The sequence below is a fragment of the Propithecus coquereli genome, unplaced genomic scaffold (assembly GCF_000956105.1).
Source record: "Propithecus coquereli isolate 6110/MARCELLA unplaced genomic scaffold, Pcoq_1.0 Scaffold59, whole genome shotgun sequence".
Lineage (NCBI taxonomy): Eukaryota > Metazoa > Chordata > Mammalia > Primates > Indriidae > Propithecus > Propithecus coquereli.
Window position 1 is genome coordinate 2,836,237 of NW_012151840.1, and position 12,545 is coordinate 2,848,781.

Sequence of the window (12,545 nt, forward strand, 5' to 3'; positions counted from 1 at the left end):
CTGAGCCAAGGGAGGCCTGTGTTCCCCCACCCCTCCTCCCCTGTGTCCCTGCTGTGAGAAACTGAGTTTCCATTCTGAGCACATTCCTGGGCCCGGCTTGGAGCCAGGCAGGAGATTTGGCTCCAAGGCCCCTGGGAGACAAGTGCTTGAACTCTTCCGAGTTCAGCACCCACCCCTGCCCTCCATCTCCCAGTTGTTTGGGTTAGGGGCCAAGTGTAGCTCCAAGGGTGAGGGAAGGGGCTGCTTTGTCCTAGCAAATTTCATTTGGATGTTTTTTAGACCCCCCCCTCCTTTTTTCTTCCTTAAAGTAGCAAGGGCATCCTTAAACAGTGCGCTGGAGCAGGGTGAGGGGAGTGGCCGGAGGGCTATTTGGAAACCCTCAATTTGCCACCCCAACCTTTCCCCTCCCCCATTCCACAGCTGTCTCTGTCTGTCCTGGGGCCGACCTGGCCCCGCGCCCTTGTCATCTCGGAAGGCACCACCCTTTGCCCCTCTCTCAGTTTTGGGTCTTCCCTCTAGAAACTTTAGATACTGGGAAAGGAGGGGAAGTCACTCAAAATTCAGTTTGCTGGGACCCCCAGTCTTGCACCGGGAGGTAAGCCCAGGTTTGGGGGCTGTGTACACCTCCCTTCACCTCCCCTGGCTCTCAGTTCCAGCTCTTATTGGCCAAAAGTTTCCGCCCCCTTGGGAAAGTTGACTTTCCATTGGCCGGCTCTGGTCACGTGACTCTTTTCTTGGGCTGGAAACCAGGGGAGGCAGCAACAAGTGAAGCTGAAGACCGAAGCAAGAGCCGGGTCAGGTAATGCCCTAGCTGGGAAGGGGTCCACGGATTCCCTGTGAGTAGGGGAGATAAGGAAAGGGAGGACAGAACTCTAGAAGGAATGAGCTGCTTTTCATTTCTGGACTAGGGGAAGGGGGAGCCGAGTGCTGATGTTTCCAAAACAGGAACTTGCTCTGGGTCTCCCAGGCAAGTTCTTATGGCCCCACGTTCTTTGCTTTGGAGGTTTGGGGGAACAACTGTTAGAGGTGTTGAGATCAACTAGAGGCGAGACTTCCTAGCTTTGTACTGAGTAGGAGAGCTCCCCCTTTAGCTGTTTTTTAGAAATAGCAGAAGTGTCTGACATACCCTTACAGGATGTTTTTGTTGAATCCTGGCTGAATGAAAAGTAAGGGGATAGTGGGAAGGGGGTGGAAGTGGGTTTTCTTCCTAGAGGTCGACGAGAAGAAAAAGATTTGAGAACACAGCAGAGAAGGGTGGGGATTAGAGAACAGAAGGAACTTCCTAATAAGGCAGGGAGATTCTGGCTTGGGAGAACAGGGATATCTTTTGGAATTTTGGGTAAACTCACGCAAGAGGGAAGTATCAGGGTTTGGGACCCTGACTGCTGGGGTTCCAGACTTTCTCCTGTTTGGGTCTCAGAAGTGTTTGTCTTGTTGACCCAAATACCGTTGCTTGTTTCCATGGAGACAGTGGGTCTGACATCACCCTGGTTGCCATGGTGCCTGGTTCTGGAGGACCTGAGCAGGCTGTACACAGAGAGGGATAAACAGGGACTTCAGCCCAAGCTGCTGCCACTTCCTTCCTGCCACCACCTGTTAACAGTCACATGTAGCAACTGGGTATGGGGGAGATGATGACCGAACAGCGGGGGAGGGGCCCAAGAGCAGAAGGCTGAACAGCAGTGGCTCTGTGAATGCCTATAGAAGTATGCCAGGGTGTCCTGTTGGACTTGGTATGGGGAAGCCATTGCAGCCATTCTCCTGTCTCCATGGGAGATGAGTGCATGTATCTGGGAAGCATGGGCAAGGAGGCACGGGTAAGGTATCCTTCACCTATCCTGGGCTTGGATTTTGACTGGCAAGAATCATAGGAGGTTTTTAGGGCACCACTCAGGACTTAAAACCGGCTCAAACAGAAGGGGGCAGTATGGTTGGTTTCAAAGGTGGAGCTGCCATACTTCCCCAGCCTTAATCTCTTTTCCTAAGTTTCCTTATAGAGTCCCCTTATACTTACTGCCATTCCAGTCCTCAGGAGTCAGTCATTTATCCTCTTCTGAAGGATCACAATCGAGGACTCTGAGGGGTCAGCTCATCTATTACTCCCAATTACAGCTGTCTCAGCCTGAGGGCACAGTCTTGGCCTTGGATGAAGGGGTGAGCCCCTCTCTTCTTACCCTGCTTTGTGTCAGGCTTTGGAAGCTGGAATGATTTCTTGACCCTTCCCAAGCAGATTAGCAGGGGGCAGGGCCATAGCCCTGATTTTTGACTATTCTTCGCAAACTGTGAAGTGATTTATAAACTGTAAAGTGATAGTTGCCATAAATCCCCTTTCTCAGTCACTTTCAAGTTACCTAAGATCAAACTCTGGATATTACTAAGAAGGGAAACAGAATTTAGATGGAATGACAAGGAGATTTACTAAAGGTACATCCAGGTGGACTAAGCTATGCCAGTGGTTCTCTGCTGTGGCTGGGCACGAAAATCATCTGAGAGGTTTTATTTTTATGTTATTTTTTTAAAAAAAGTTTATTTTATTGAGACACTGGATCTATTGTCCAGGCTGGAGGACTGTGGCGCTGTCATGGCTTACTACAGCCTTGGACTCTTGGGTTCAGGGATCCTCCGGCCTCAGCCTTTCAAGTAGCTAGAAATACAGGTGTGTACCACCATGCCTAGCTAATTTTTCTATTTTTTTGTAGAGATGGGGTCTCAGTATGTTGTCCAGGCTGATCTTGAACTCCTGGCCTCAAGCGATCCTCCCATCTCCGCCTCCTAAAGTGCTGATATTACAGCCATGAGCCACTGCATCCAGCCGTGAGAGGTTTAAAAGACCCATGCCTGGACCCAACCCCCACCCACTTGAATCAGAATCTTAGTTGATTTCAGTGTACAGTCAGTGCTGAGAACCACTGAACCAGACCATGCAAAGGACTTATGGTGGGTGGTGGTGGGAGACTTAGGGCTGAAGGAGGCCATCAGGTCTTCCCTTCTAGGCCCTGGGGGAGGAGGTAGTGATTGTGGAGGTGCCTGGTATTATGATGGTTGTTTTCCTTGCTCTTCTTTTTTTTTTTTTTTTTTTTTGTGACAGAGTCTCACTCTGTTGCCCAGGCTAGAGTGCTGTGGCATCAGCCTAGCTCACAGCAACCTCAAACTCCTGGGCTCAAGCGATTCTCTTGCCTCAGCCTTCCGAGTAGCTGGGACTACAGGCACGCGCCACCACGCCCGGACTAATTTTTTCTCTTTTTGTTAGAGACGGGGGTCTCGCTCTTGCTCAGGCTGGTCTCGAACTCCTGACCTCTAGCGATCCTCCCGCCTTGGCCTCCAGAGTGCTAGGATTACAGGTGCGAGCTACCACACCTGGCTTTCCTTGCTCTTGTTATTAGTAAATCTTATTGGCAAGTTAAGTCAGTCAACCTTTCTGGACTTCATCTTCCCTGACTCAAATGTCAGGGGCTTGGACTGGATATTCACCAGGGCCTTTACAGCCCTATACTTCTTTGACCTTTCAAGGTCAGTTGAGTTTCCCAAGGCCCTGCTGGTCCCTGGAAGAGGCGGGCTTCTCTGTGGCTGTTGGCAGATCCTGATTTGCAAGGCAAATACTGCCCAGAAGAGTTGAGGTGTCAGGGAGCAAAGGACTGGAACCAGGCTGGGTTCTGAAGGCACTTGAACGTTGGAACCCAGCCAAGGCTGCTTTCTGTATCCTGTCTCTCCTGAAGGGAGCTCCAGTCCTTAAGAGAGCTTTTCTCTGCAGGTGGCAGCCACAGCAGCCTCAGAGACCTCAGCAGCTATGGCCTCCTGCCCAGATCCGGACAATAGCTGGGTGCTTGCTGGCTCAGAGGTAGGAAGAATGGGCCTGGCAGCCATGTGGATGGGGGAGTCCTGCAGGGCTGGGCTGCTTTCTGGGTCTGTCCAGTTCCTGGGTCCTGACAATCCACCTGTATCACTGCCTGCTGGCTGTTAGAGGAACTCCCATAGCAGGGAGAAGGAGATCAGGCCCCAGGGGTCAGGGGTTGATGCTGGGCTGTGCCATGCCATGAAGGAATGGTACCAGTGGGTACACCGAGAGAGGTAGGGAGGGAATTCTGGTGGGGAGACCAGTGTGAACAAAGGTCTTGAGGTGACAACAAGAAAGCCGTGTCAGGAGAGACTGTGAGGAGCCCGTGGATGAGCTGGAGACATGGATCGGACCCCTGGGAACCCCTGGGAGCGGCCTGAGGGCCTGGCTGAGGCATTCAGGCCTCACCCTGATGGGAAATCAGTGAAGGGCTGTGAGTTGGAGGGTGTAAGGACAGTCATTGCCTTGCGCCGAGGGTGAAGCGGTGGGAACAGGGAGGGAGTGTTTTGAGGGCCCCTGCAGCTGTCTATGTAGCAGTTGGTGGGACGGGAACCCAGTGGGCTCCTGTGCTCCTGAAGCCACCAAGAAGGGAGAAGGGAGAAGGGGGCTGGCGGGATGGGGGACTGAGTGGCTGGAAGGGGATGGCAACAGTTTGTCGAAGGGATCTCTGAGAGAAAGCTGCAAGCCCCAGTGACTTGGTACATTAGAACCACCAGGAGAGGGGATGGCGAGGAACTTGGTTTAGGTGTGTGGACTTGGAGGATCCTTTGCGGAGCCCGGGTGGAAGTGAGGAGTTGACCTCAGGGAAGACACTGGAGGGGGTCACCTGGACGGGGGCTCGCTGGCAGAGGGGGAGGCAGGTTGGAGCGGGACGGGCACCATGTTCTCGATCAGAGCCCTGGCCTCCTGTCGGGTTGCCTCTGCTGACAGCTGGGGGATGTGGGCAGACCATTTCACCTTTCTGTCCTCCCCTGTAAAACGGGGTTATTGCCTTGTAGGGGTGTTCATGAGAAAAAAATGATTTGAAAATGGCAAATAAATGTACTAATGTCAAGAATTATTCTTGAAGAGATAGTGGGAGCCATGGATGGGGTAGCGGGCAGTGGGCCTGCCAAGGGGGAGTATGCAGAGACAGGAGAGGCCGAGGCTGTGTGGCCAGGGCTGGATGGCCAGGCTGAGGGCACCATGGGGGACAGGCTGTCTGTGACAGGGCTCCATTAGGCTTCTGTGAGCAGCTACTTGGGGGGGGGGGTGTGCAGGGGAGTGTCAGGGGCCAATGGGAAAGGCCAGAAGAGCTGGAAGATGTAAGTGGTTGGCCAGTTGTGAGAGCAAGCACGGGGATACCCTGGGGAGCATGACTGTGACCGCTCAGCACCCAGGCAACTTCGTTCTCTTGCCTTCCTCCCACCCCTCCAACCAACAATTGGGTTGTTCATTTGTGGGGGTAAAGTACTGATGATCTTGGACAAAGGGAGACCTAGGCCCTGGCTTGCCTCCTGGTGGGCGTGGCCACCAGGTTTGGCACCAGTGGTGCTTCTTGGTTTGACAGAAACCTGGCCTGACAGTTCCTCGTAGCAGTGAATGAGGTTGGGGAGTGGCTGAACACTTTATGACGAACTGAGACCCTTTATGGATCAGCTCGCTACCGAGTATATCATATTTTTTGAGAGAGGTGTTGGGGTCCTTGAGCAGCGTGGCCGGTCCCAGGGACCCCAGCAGAGCACGTGCTCCTGGTCTCGTCCTGCTGCCCTTCTGGAGCAGCCGTCTGCTTGCGCTCCTCCTGCCAGAGCCTGCCTGTGGAGACCCTGGGCCCAGAGGCCAGGATGGACCCAGAGTCTGAGAGAGCCCCCCAGGCCCCTCGGAGGCCCTCCAAGGCAGATGGTGAAGAATTAGCCGGGACCTCGGATGGAGAAGGTAACGGGGTCCTGCTGAGGGTGGACGTCGCTATCCTCCATGTTCTGGGTTTCCCAGTTTCCTCAGGGAAAGGGAAGCTGCTTAGTCTTATTTGTGCTATAATCTCAGTTTATGAACTCCTTCCCTCATTCCATCCTGGCTTTTTCCTGCTCCTTCCAACCTGGTAGGGGCCTGTGGGAGCCAGAGGGCTGCATAGGAAGTTCGGTTGACGGCAGTGGTTTTTCCTGGGCCTTTTCTCTCACCACAGGGACCCTCTTCCAGACTGGAAGCCCCCAGTCTGGTACCATTCTGCCAGAGGAGACTGAGGCCAAGGTGAGGACCTTCCCTGGGAGAAGGGAGGGAAGTGGGGGAGTACTTGGAGCTGCTCCTGACACTGCGTCTGTGTCAGGGTACCCTGGAAGGCGATGGCTGTGCTATGGAGTCCCCTGGCCCAGGAGACACGGCGGTACAGGGAGACTTGCAGGAGACTCCTGCGGTGACAGGCCTGGGACCAGACACACAAGACCTGGAGGACCAGAGCCCTCCGCAGAGCCTGCCCTCAACCCCCAAAGCAGGTGAGAGTCCTCCTTGTCTCATTCCGTCACTTTCCTTCTAGAAGATATGGGAGCGGGATCAGCCATCACCGCTGAGCGTATGCTCTGGCCCAGGCCCTGGGACCTAGCAGCTCGATGTCCTCCTTCCTCACTACCCCTGAGGACACTGAGGCTCAGAGAGGTGAAGTGACTTGACTAAGGTCACAAAGCAGCAGGGCCCACATCTGGTTGACTCTTTCCTGTCTGCCATGGGGCCTCCTCTTTTCTCGCTTCTAAAATTCAACCCTCATTTCTGGAGGCCATTCCTTGTGCTGGCCCTGGGCCTGGGAAGAGGGAAGGTAGGTGGTTCATGGCCTACGTAAGAGGCAGACCAGACTGAGCCAGGACACACTGAGAGGTACAGAAGTGTAGTTAAGGTACTCCCAAAGAAAGGTGGGTGTTTAGTCAGGAGACAAGTTGAGGGAAGGGAGAGACAGGGAAAGTTAGAGGTGACATTCAAGTGGAGCCTTAAGCATAGAGTAGGCTTTTGGTAGGCAGGGCTGGAGGAAGAGAACATTCCAGGCCAAGGCTGCAGCACCAGCAAAAGGGTGGAGGCCACCGATCCCATGCTAAGGAGGCTCTGTCTGAGGCTTGTGGCAGAGGAGTGTAGGAGTCTGTCTCCGTCAAAGCGACAGGGTGGAGGGAGAGGCCAGGGCCTGGGGGCCATTAGGAGGCAGTTGCGTGGTCAGACAAAAGTGACGCAGACCTGCACCAGGGCAGGTTCCGTGGGGGCTGTGCAGAGGAGCGGGCTGTGGAGGTGTTTAAGAGCAGGACTGTCAGAGTGTCTGGGTGTGAGGTGCAGAGGGCGGGCTTGCCTAGCTAGATGGCAGCCGTGGTGCCTGTCCCTGAATTGGGGGAGGACAAGAAAAGAACCGATTTGAGGGCAATGTGTTGAATGTTTGGTCCCCGAGGGACACCCAGAGGGGAGTAGCCGGCAGGCAGTCAGACATCCAGGCCCGGAGCTCTGGGGAGGCCAGGTCAGGAGTTACAGATTAGGGATTCATCTGCTATAGAGGAGCCACTGGTGTGGGTGAGATAGCTGTGACACTGTGACAGTGTCCCCAGCCTACAGAACATGAGCTTTCTGCTGGACAATCTAGCCAAGGAGAACCAGGACATCTGGCTGCTGCAGGCCTAGCAGGAGGGGGTAGGTTAGGGATTCATCTGCTGTTGGGGGAGGGTCACTGGCATGGGTGACATAGTTGTGACTGGACAGTGGGAAAAGTGGAGAACCCATTGTGGTGCCAGGGAGACCACTGCCTTTAGGACTAGGGAAGAGCCAGCGGGGGGACTGAGGGGGAGTAACCAGAGAGTTTAGAGGGACCCAGGAGGGTGGTAATGCTGCAGATGTTTGAGGGGGCACACGTTGGAGGAAGGACGATGCTTTTAGGATGAAAGTGGCTCTTATTGTTTGTAGATTGAAGGGACTGGTCTCCTGCCTCCAGACTGGGCAGGGGCCGTCAGCGACGCCCAGGCAGAAGTGGGCAGGGTCTCCACGTGCCCCTCAGCACGGTCAGGGCTGGGACCTCCCTGTGCCTTCCTCCACTTGCCCTCTCTCCCTATGTCCCGTCTCTTTAGTCGTCCCCTGCCTTGTCCCCGTCCCTTCCCCTAGCTTGGATCAGGGAGGAGGGCCGCTGCTCCAGCAGTGAGGATGACACCGACATAGACGTGGAGGGTCTGCGGAGACGGCGGGGCCGGGAGCCCAGCCCGCCTCCACCTGCGGCACCCCCGGATGTGGAGAACCAGACTGGGGGCACAGGTGCAGGTGGGGAGCTGGGCATCTCCCTCAACATGTGCCTCCTCGGGGCCCTGGTTCTGCTGGGCCTGGGGCTCCTCCTCTTCTCAGGTGAGTGGTAGCTCCCCTGCTGAGGCCCTGCCCTCCTGCCATGTTCTCGCCTTACCTCACCCCCCGCCCCTGAGGGCCTCACCAGACTCCTGTCTCCATCCTCAGGTGGCCTCTCAGAGTCTGAGACCGGTGAGTGGGGAGGGGCCCTGGCTTGCGCTTGTCTGTCATGTGTGTGGGTTCCCTGGGTCAGGAGTAGGGGTGCTGGGGGTTGCACATCTATTTCTCAGTTATTGGCCATGTCAGCTGTTGATGGTGACCATTTACCTTGAGGGACCTCTCAGCCACAGGGTGGGTCCAGGGCAGGAGGGGCGACTGTGTGTGTGGGTGGGTAGGTGGCGGAGGGTGGGCTCTCTGTGCCTTGGGGCCAGTTTCAGGTCATCACTTTCCCACAGGGCCCATGGAGGAAGTGGAGCTGCAAGTCTTCCCAGATACTGGGTCAGATACTGAGTTGTCGGATGCTGTGGGGGATGAGCAGGTATGCGTGACTGTCACCATAGGTGCATGGGGCCTGGTCAGGGAGAAGCTGGCTGCCCAGGCGTGGGGCAGCATGGAGTAACTGGTTCTTTTGCCTTCAGGATGGGCTAAGGGAACAGCTGCAGGCCTCAGTGCCTCCTGACAGCGCCCCCAGCCTACAGAACATGGGCCTTCTGCTGGACAAGCTGGCCAAGGAGAACCAGGACATCCGGCTGCTGCAGGCCCAGCTGCAGGTGGGCACATGCCGGAGGGAGTGGGCTGGGTTAGCATACTCTAGGCCAGGTGTCTGTCCTAACATCCTCCCCAAAAAGGAGTTTATCCTATTCACGCACACACCTCAATGCTCTCCCTGTCCCATTATAGTTGGGGCGTCCTCCCAGTTCTTTATTCACATCCCTTGTGCCAAGGTTTAGCCCAGGGCTGGCATACCTACTTCACAAGGCATGTCACCTCTGATCGGTGTGGTCTGCCCGGAGCACTGTGTGGAGAAGGCTTTGAAGAACATGCCAAGTGCTGTGATCAATTAGTAATGTCTGTTCCAGGTATGGGAGATGGAAATAGGGCTATGAGAGCCACGTATTGGCTATCCTTGGGTGAATCTAAGAAGTGTGTGCTTATGTAAGGACATAGATGATGAGGTCCAGGATGGAATTTGGGCATCCCTGGCGCTGGTTTAGAATGAGGATGGGTGGAGGATGAGAACCAAGTCCTCGGGGTATTCCAGGCCATAAAAAGTGCTCAGGCCACCTGCCCATTCTAATGGAATAGAATTGGGGCAGAAGGCATCAGGCCCATCCTGAAATGGACTCTTTGTGGTTTCCTCCTTCTTTAACCATATTCCAGGCTCAAAAAGAAGAGCTTCAGAGCCTGATGCACCAGCCCAAAGGGCTAGAGGAGGAGAATGCCCGGCTTCGGGGGGCGCTGCAGCAGGGTGAAGCCTTCCAGCAGGCCCTGGAGTCAGAGCTACAGCAGCTGAGGGCCCGGCTCCAGGGGCTGGAGGCCAACTGCATCCGGGGCACAGATGGGGTGTGCCTCCACTGGGGCAGAGGCCTGCAGGGTGGCAAGGAAGGCCCCAGGGGTCAGGAGCCAGACCATGGCTTCCTAGAGCAGAAGGAGCGGCTGGAGGCTGAGGCTCAGGCGTTAAGGCAAGAGTTGGAGAGGCAGCGGCGGCTGCTGGGGTCTGTACAGCAGGACCTGGAGAGGGGCTTGCGGGATGCCGGCCGGCGGGACCCAGCTCATGCTGGCCTGGCTGAGCTGGGCCACAGATTGGCCCAGAAGCTGCAGGGCCTGGAGAACTGGGGCCAGGACCCTGGGGTCTCTGCCAATGCCTCGGAGGCCTGGCATCAGAAGTCTCATTTCCAGAATTCCAAGGAGTGGAGGGGAAAGGAACAGTGGCGGGATGGGCAGAGGGGCCGGCAGGCTGAGCACTTGAAACGTAGGAAGGAGGAATCTGGCCAGGCAAGGAAGAAGAGCTGGGGGGGTGAGGAGGACAGGGAGCTGGCAGGGAGGTGGGAGGAGCCCAGGCCAAGTGTGGAGGAGTGGGGGAGCAAGAAGGATGGCAGGCGACAGGGCCCCAAGGAACCCCCAAGGAAACGTGGGAGCCCCCACTCCTCCGGAGAAAGGCAGAAGCATCCTCGGTGGGGGGAAGGGGCTAAAGGCCATCGTGACCCCCTGCCACCCTGGGCAGAGCTGTTGAGGCACAAGTACCGGGCACCGCAGGGCTGCTCAGGCGTGGACGAGTGTGCCCGGCAGGAGGGCCTGACCTTCTTCGGCACAGAGCTAGTCCCCGTGCGGCAACAGGAGCTGGCCTCTCTCCTGAGAACGTACTTGGCACGGCTACCTTGGGCTGGCCAGCTGACCAAGGAGCTGCCCCTCTCGCCTGCTTACTTTGGTGAGGACGGCATCTTCCGTCACGACCGCCTCCGCTTCCGGGATTTTGTGGATGCCTTGGAGGACAGCCTGGAGGAGGCGGCTGTGAGAGAGACAGGTGATGATGATGAGGTGGATGACTTTGAGGACTTCATCTTCAGCCACTTCTTTGGAGACAAAGCACTGAAGAAGAGGTGGGCAGCTGTGGGGGAGTTGGGTCTGGTGGGACAGCGGAGAGGCAACCGGGAGGATGAGAAGGAGCAGGGCCCTGAGTTTGGGGGTCTTTAGTGTGAGGGCTTATCTCTACTTCCGGTCCTCGGCTGGCTTCCCTTAGAGAAGGCACCCAGGGATGCTTCGTGTCTTCCTCTGAGTGCACGAAACGCCTGTGCTCACCCCAAAGTGGTCCCAAGGAGTCTACTTTTGGGCTGGGGGGCATTTTTTCTCCAGAGTTGTCCTGCTCTGCTATGCCTTTGTGGCCCGGGGTGTCAGGGAGATCCCACCTTTCTGCCTCCCCAGCTGGAGCCGTCATCTTGGGAGACCAGGTTTTCCCCCATGCGCTTGGTGTTAGCTGCCTGAGTTGGCTTTGTTAGTAGGAACAGGGTCCCCTCTCCTTGGAGAGCCCCTTTTATCACATGGTATTGTCCCCTAAAGGCCTCTTCCTGCCCCCCACCCATGTCTCCCCACAGGTCAGGGAAGAAGGAGAAGCACTTGCGGAGGCCCAGGGAGGAGCACGGCCACCACCACCACCGGGGCTGAGGCCCTGCCCCTCGGGAGAACGCCCCTGGCCTGCCCCTGGAGGCCAGGCTCAGACCCTTAAATTGGTATCTGTCCTGGCTTGTTTGGTATCTTTGGATATCCTTCACAGAACAGAGTGAAATCGCCCAGCCCTGCACTGATGCCACTTTCGCTAGGAAAAGGCCTTAGCCGGCCCTGCCTTGCTGTCTGTACAAGTGTGTGCAAATGCTCAGGGCTGTGGGACGTGGCCCTTGGGGGTCTGATTGTGTTTTGTCAATGTGGAGCGGGAGATGGGAGAGGACCCTGATTTCTAGCGGGGAGTGGGTATGGCATTCCGATTCTGAAGCCAAAGAGCTTTTGTCCTCGTGTGTGTGTGTGTGTGTGTGTGTGTGTGTGTACACCCCCAGAGCAGGCCCCCTCCAGCTCCCAGCTCCACAAGCTGACCAGTGCCCCTGGGATTTGACTAGCGTTGCTGGCTGGAGCCCAGCACAGGGACTTTCCCTGGGGTTTTGTTAGGTTTGGAAACAGCTGTCCCCGGGGGGTGAAATCCCCCTTTTACCTGAGCTTCTCACGTGGCCCCACCTCCCTGTGTGACCTGTAGACTCAGATCCCAGTAAAGTGCTATTGCAGCTGTGACATGGGGTGTCTCTGTCACAGGTACTGGTACTTGCTCCCTTCCCCTTGCCTCACCTTCCCAGCAAACCCTAGGCCCTCGGGGCTGGAACCTCCCCATTTTGCTCACAGCTGCCTTGGCTGCACCCTGGGAGATGTAGAAAAACGAGTGTGGGTTTTGGCGTCTGAGCCTTGGGCTCAAATCCAGGCTCAGTGATCTTGGGCAAATTAATCTCTGGGAACCTTGGGCTTCCGATCCTCACAAAAGGGGATTGAAGGGCTGGGGAAGAGATTAAATAAAGCAATGTAAGAAAAACGACTCTCCTGTTTTTGGCCGTCAGAAGTTATTGCCTTCTTTAGGGCAGGGAGTGGTGGAGGGAAGAGCACCCACACCCCAGCTGGGCTTCTGGGCTTGGGGGGGGTGAGGGAGCCACTAGGTGGCACCCTGGCTCCACATTTGCTCCAGACCTCACCTCCCCCACTACACACTGCCCCCAAATCTCAGACCCCACCCCAATTGCTCCACTCCCTAGCTCTCCCAGGAAGATCCAGACTCTCTGGCTGGACTTCTTTAGGAGGTCCTTCCTGAGATCTAACCTCAGTCCCTTTGGCAGCACACCAGGCTTCTTGACTACCCTGGAAACACGCCAGTGAGTGCAGGGGGCAGAACAATGTGGTGTGACTGCTC

The 12,545-nt window shown here is 56.2% G+C and overlaps 1 protein-coding gene across 1 annotated transcript; it reads left to right on the forward strand.

The window, feature by feature from the left end:
- The first annotated feature begins 713 nt into the window (after positions 1-713).
- On the forward strand, positions 714-12,154 carry PBXIP1 (pre-B-cell leukemia homeobox interacting protein 1). Its single transcript, XM_012658701.1, has 11 exons — positions 714-799; positions 3,752-3,838; positions 5,623-5,749; positions 5,997-6,061; positions 6,138-6,303; positions 7,934-8,167; positions 8,273-8,296; positions 8,560-8,642; positions 8,743-8,874; positions 9,485-10,704; positions 11,197-12,154. Exons 2-11 carry the CDS (start codon positions 3,788-3,790, stop codon positions 11,264-11,266), a joined length of 2,172 nt encoding a protein of 723 aa, XP_012514155.1. The 5' UTR covers positions 714-799; positions 3,752-3,787; the 3' UTR covers positions 11,267-12,154.
- The last annotated feature ends 391 nt before the right edge of the window (positions 12,155-12,545 follow it).

What these genes read in the sequence shown, in the direction of transcription:
- PBXIP1 (XM_012658701.1), top strand. Translation starts at nt 3,788, where the DNA reads ATGGCCTCCTGCCCAGATCCGGACAATAGCTGGGTGCTTGCTGGCTCA. An exon ending in GGGTGCTTGCTGGCTCAGAG is followed by an intron (nt 3,839 to 5,622) that starts GTAGGAAGAATG and finishes TCCTCCTGCCAG; the next exon opens with AGCCTGCCTGTGGAGACCCT. An exon ending in CAGAGGAGACTGAGGCCAAG is followed by an intron (nt 6,062 to 6,137) that starts GTGAGGACCTTC and finishes CGTCTGTGTCAG; the next exon opens with GGTACCCTGGAAGGCGATGG.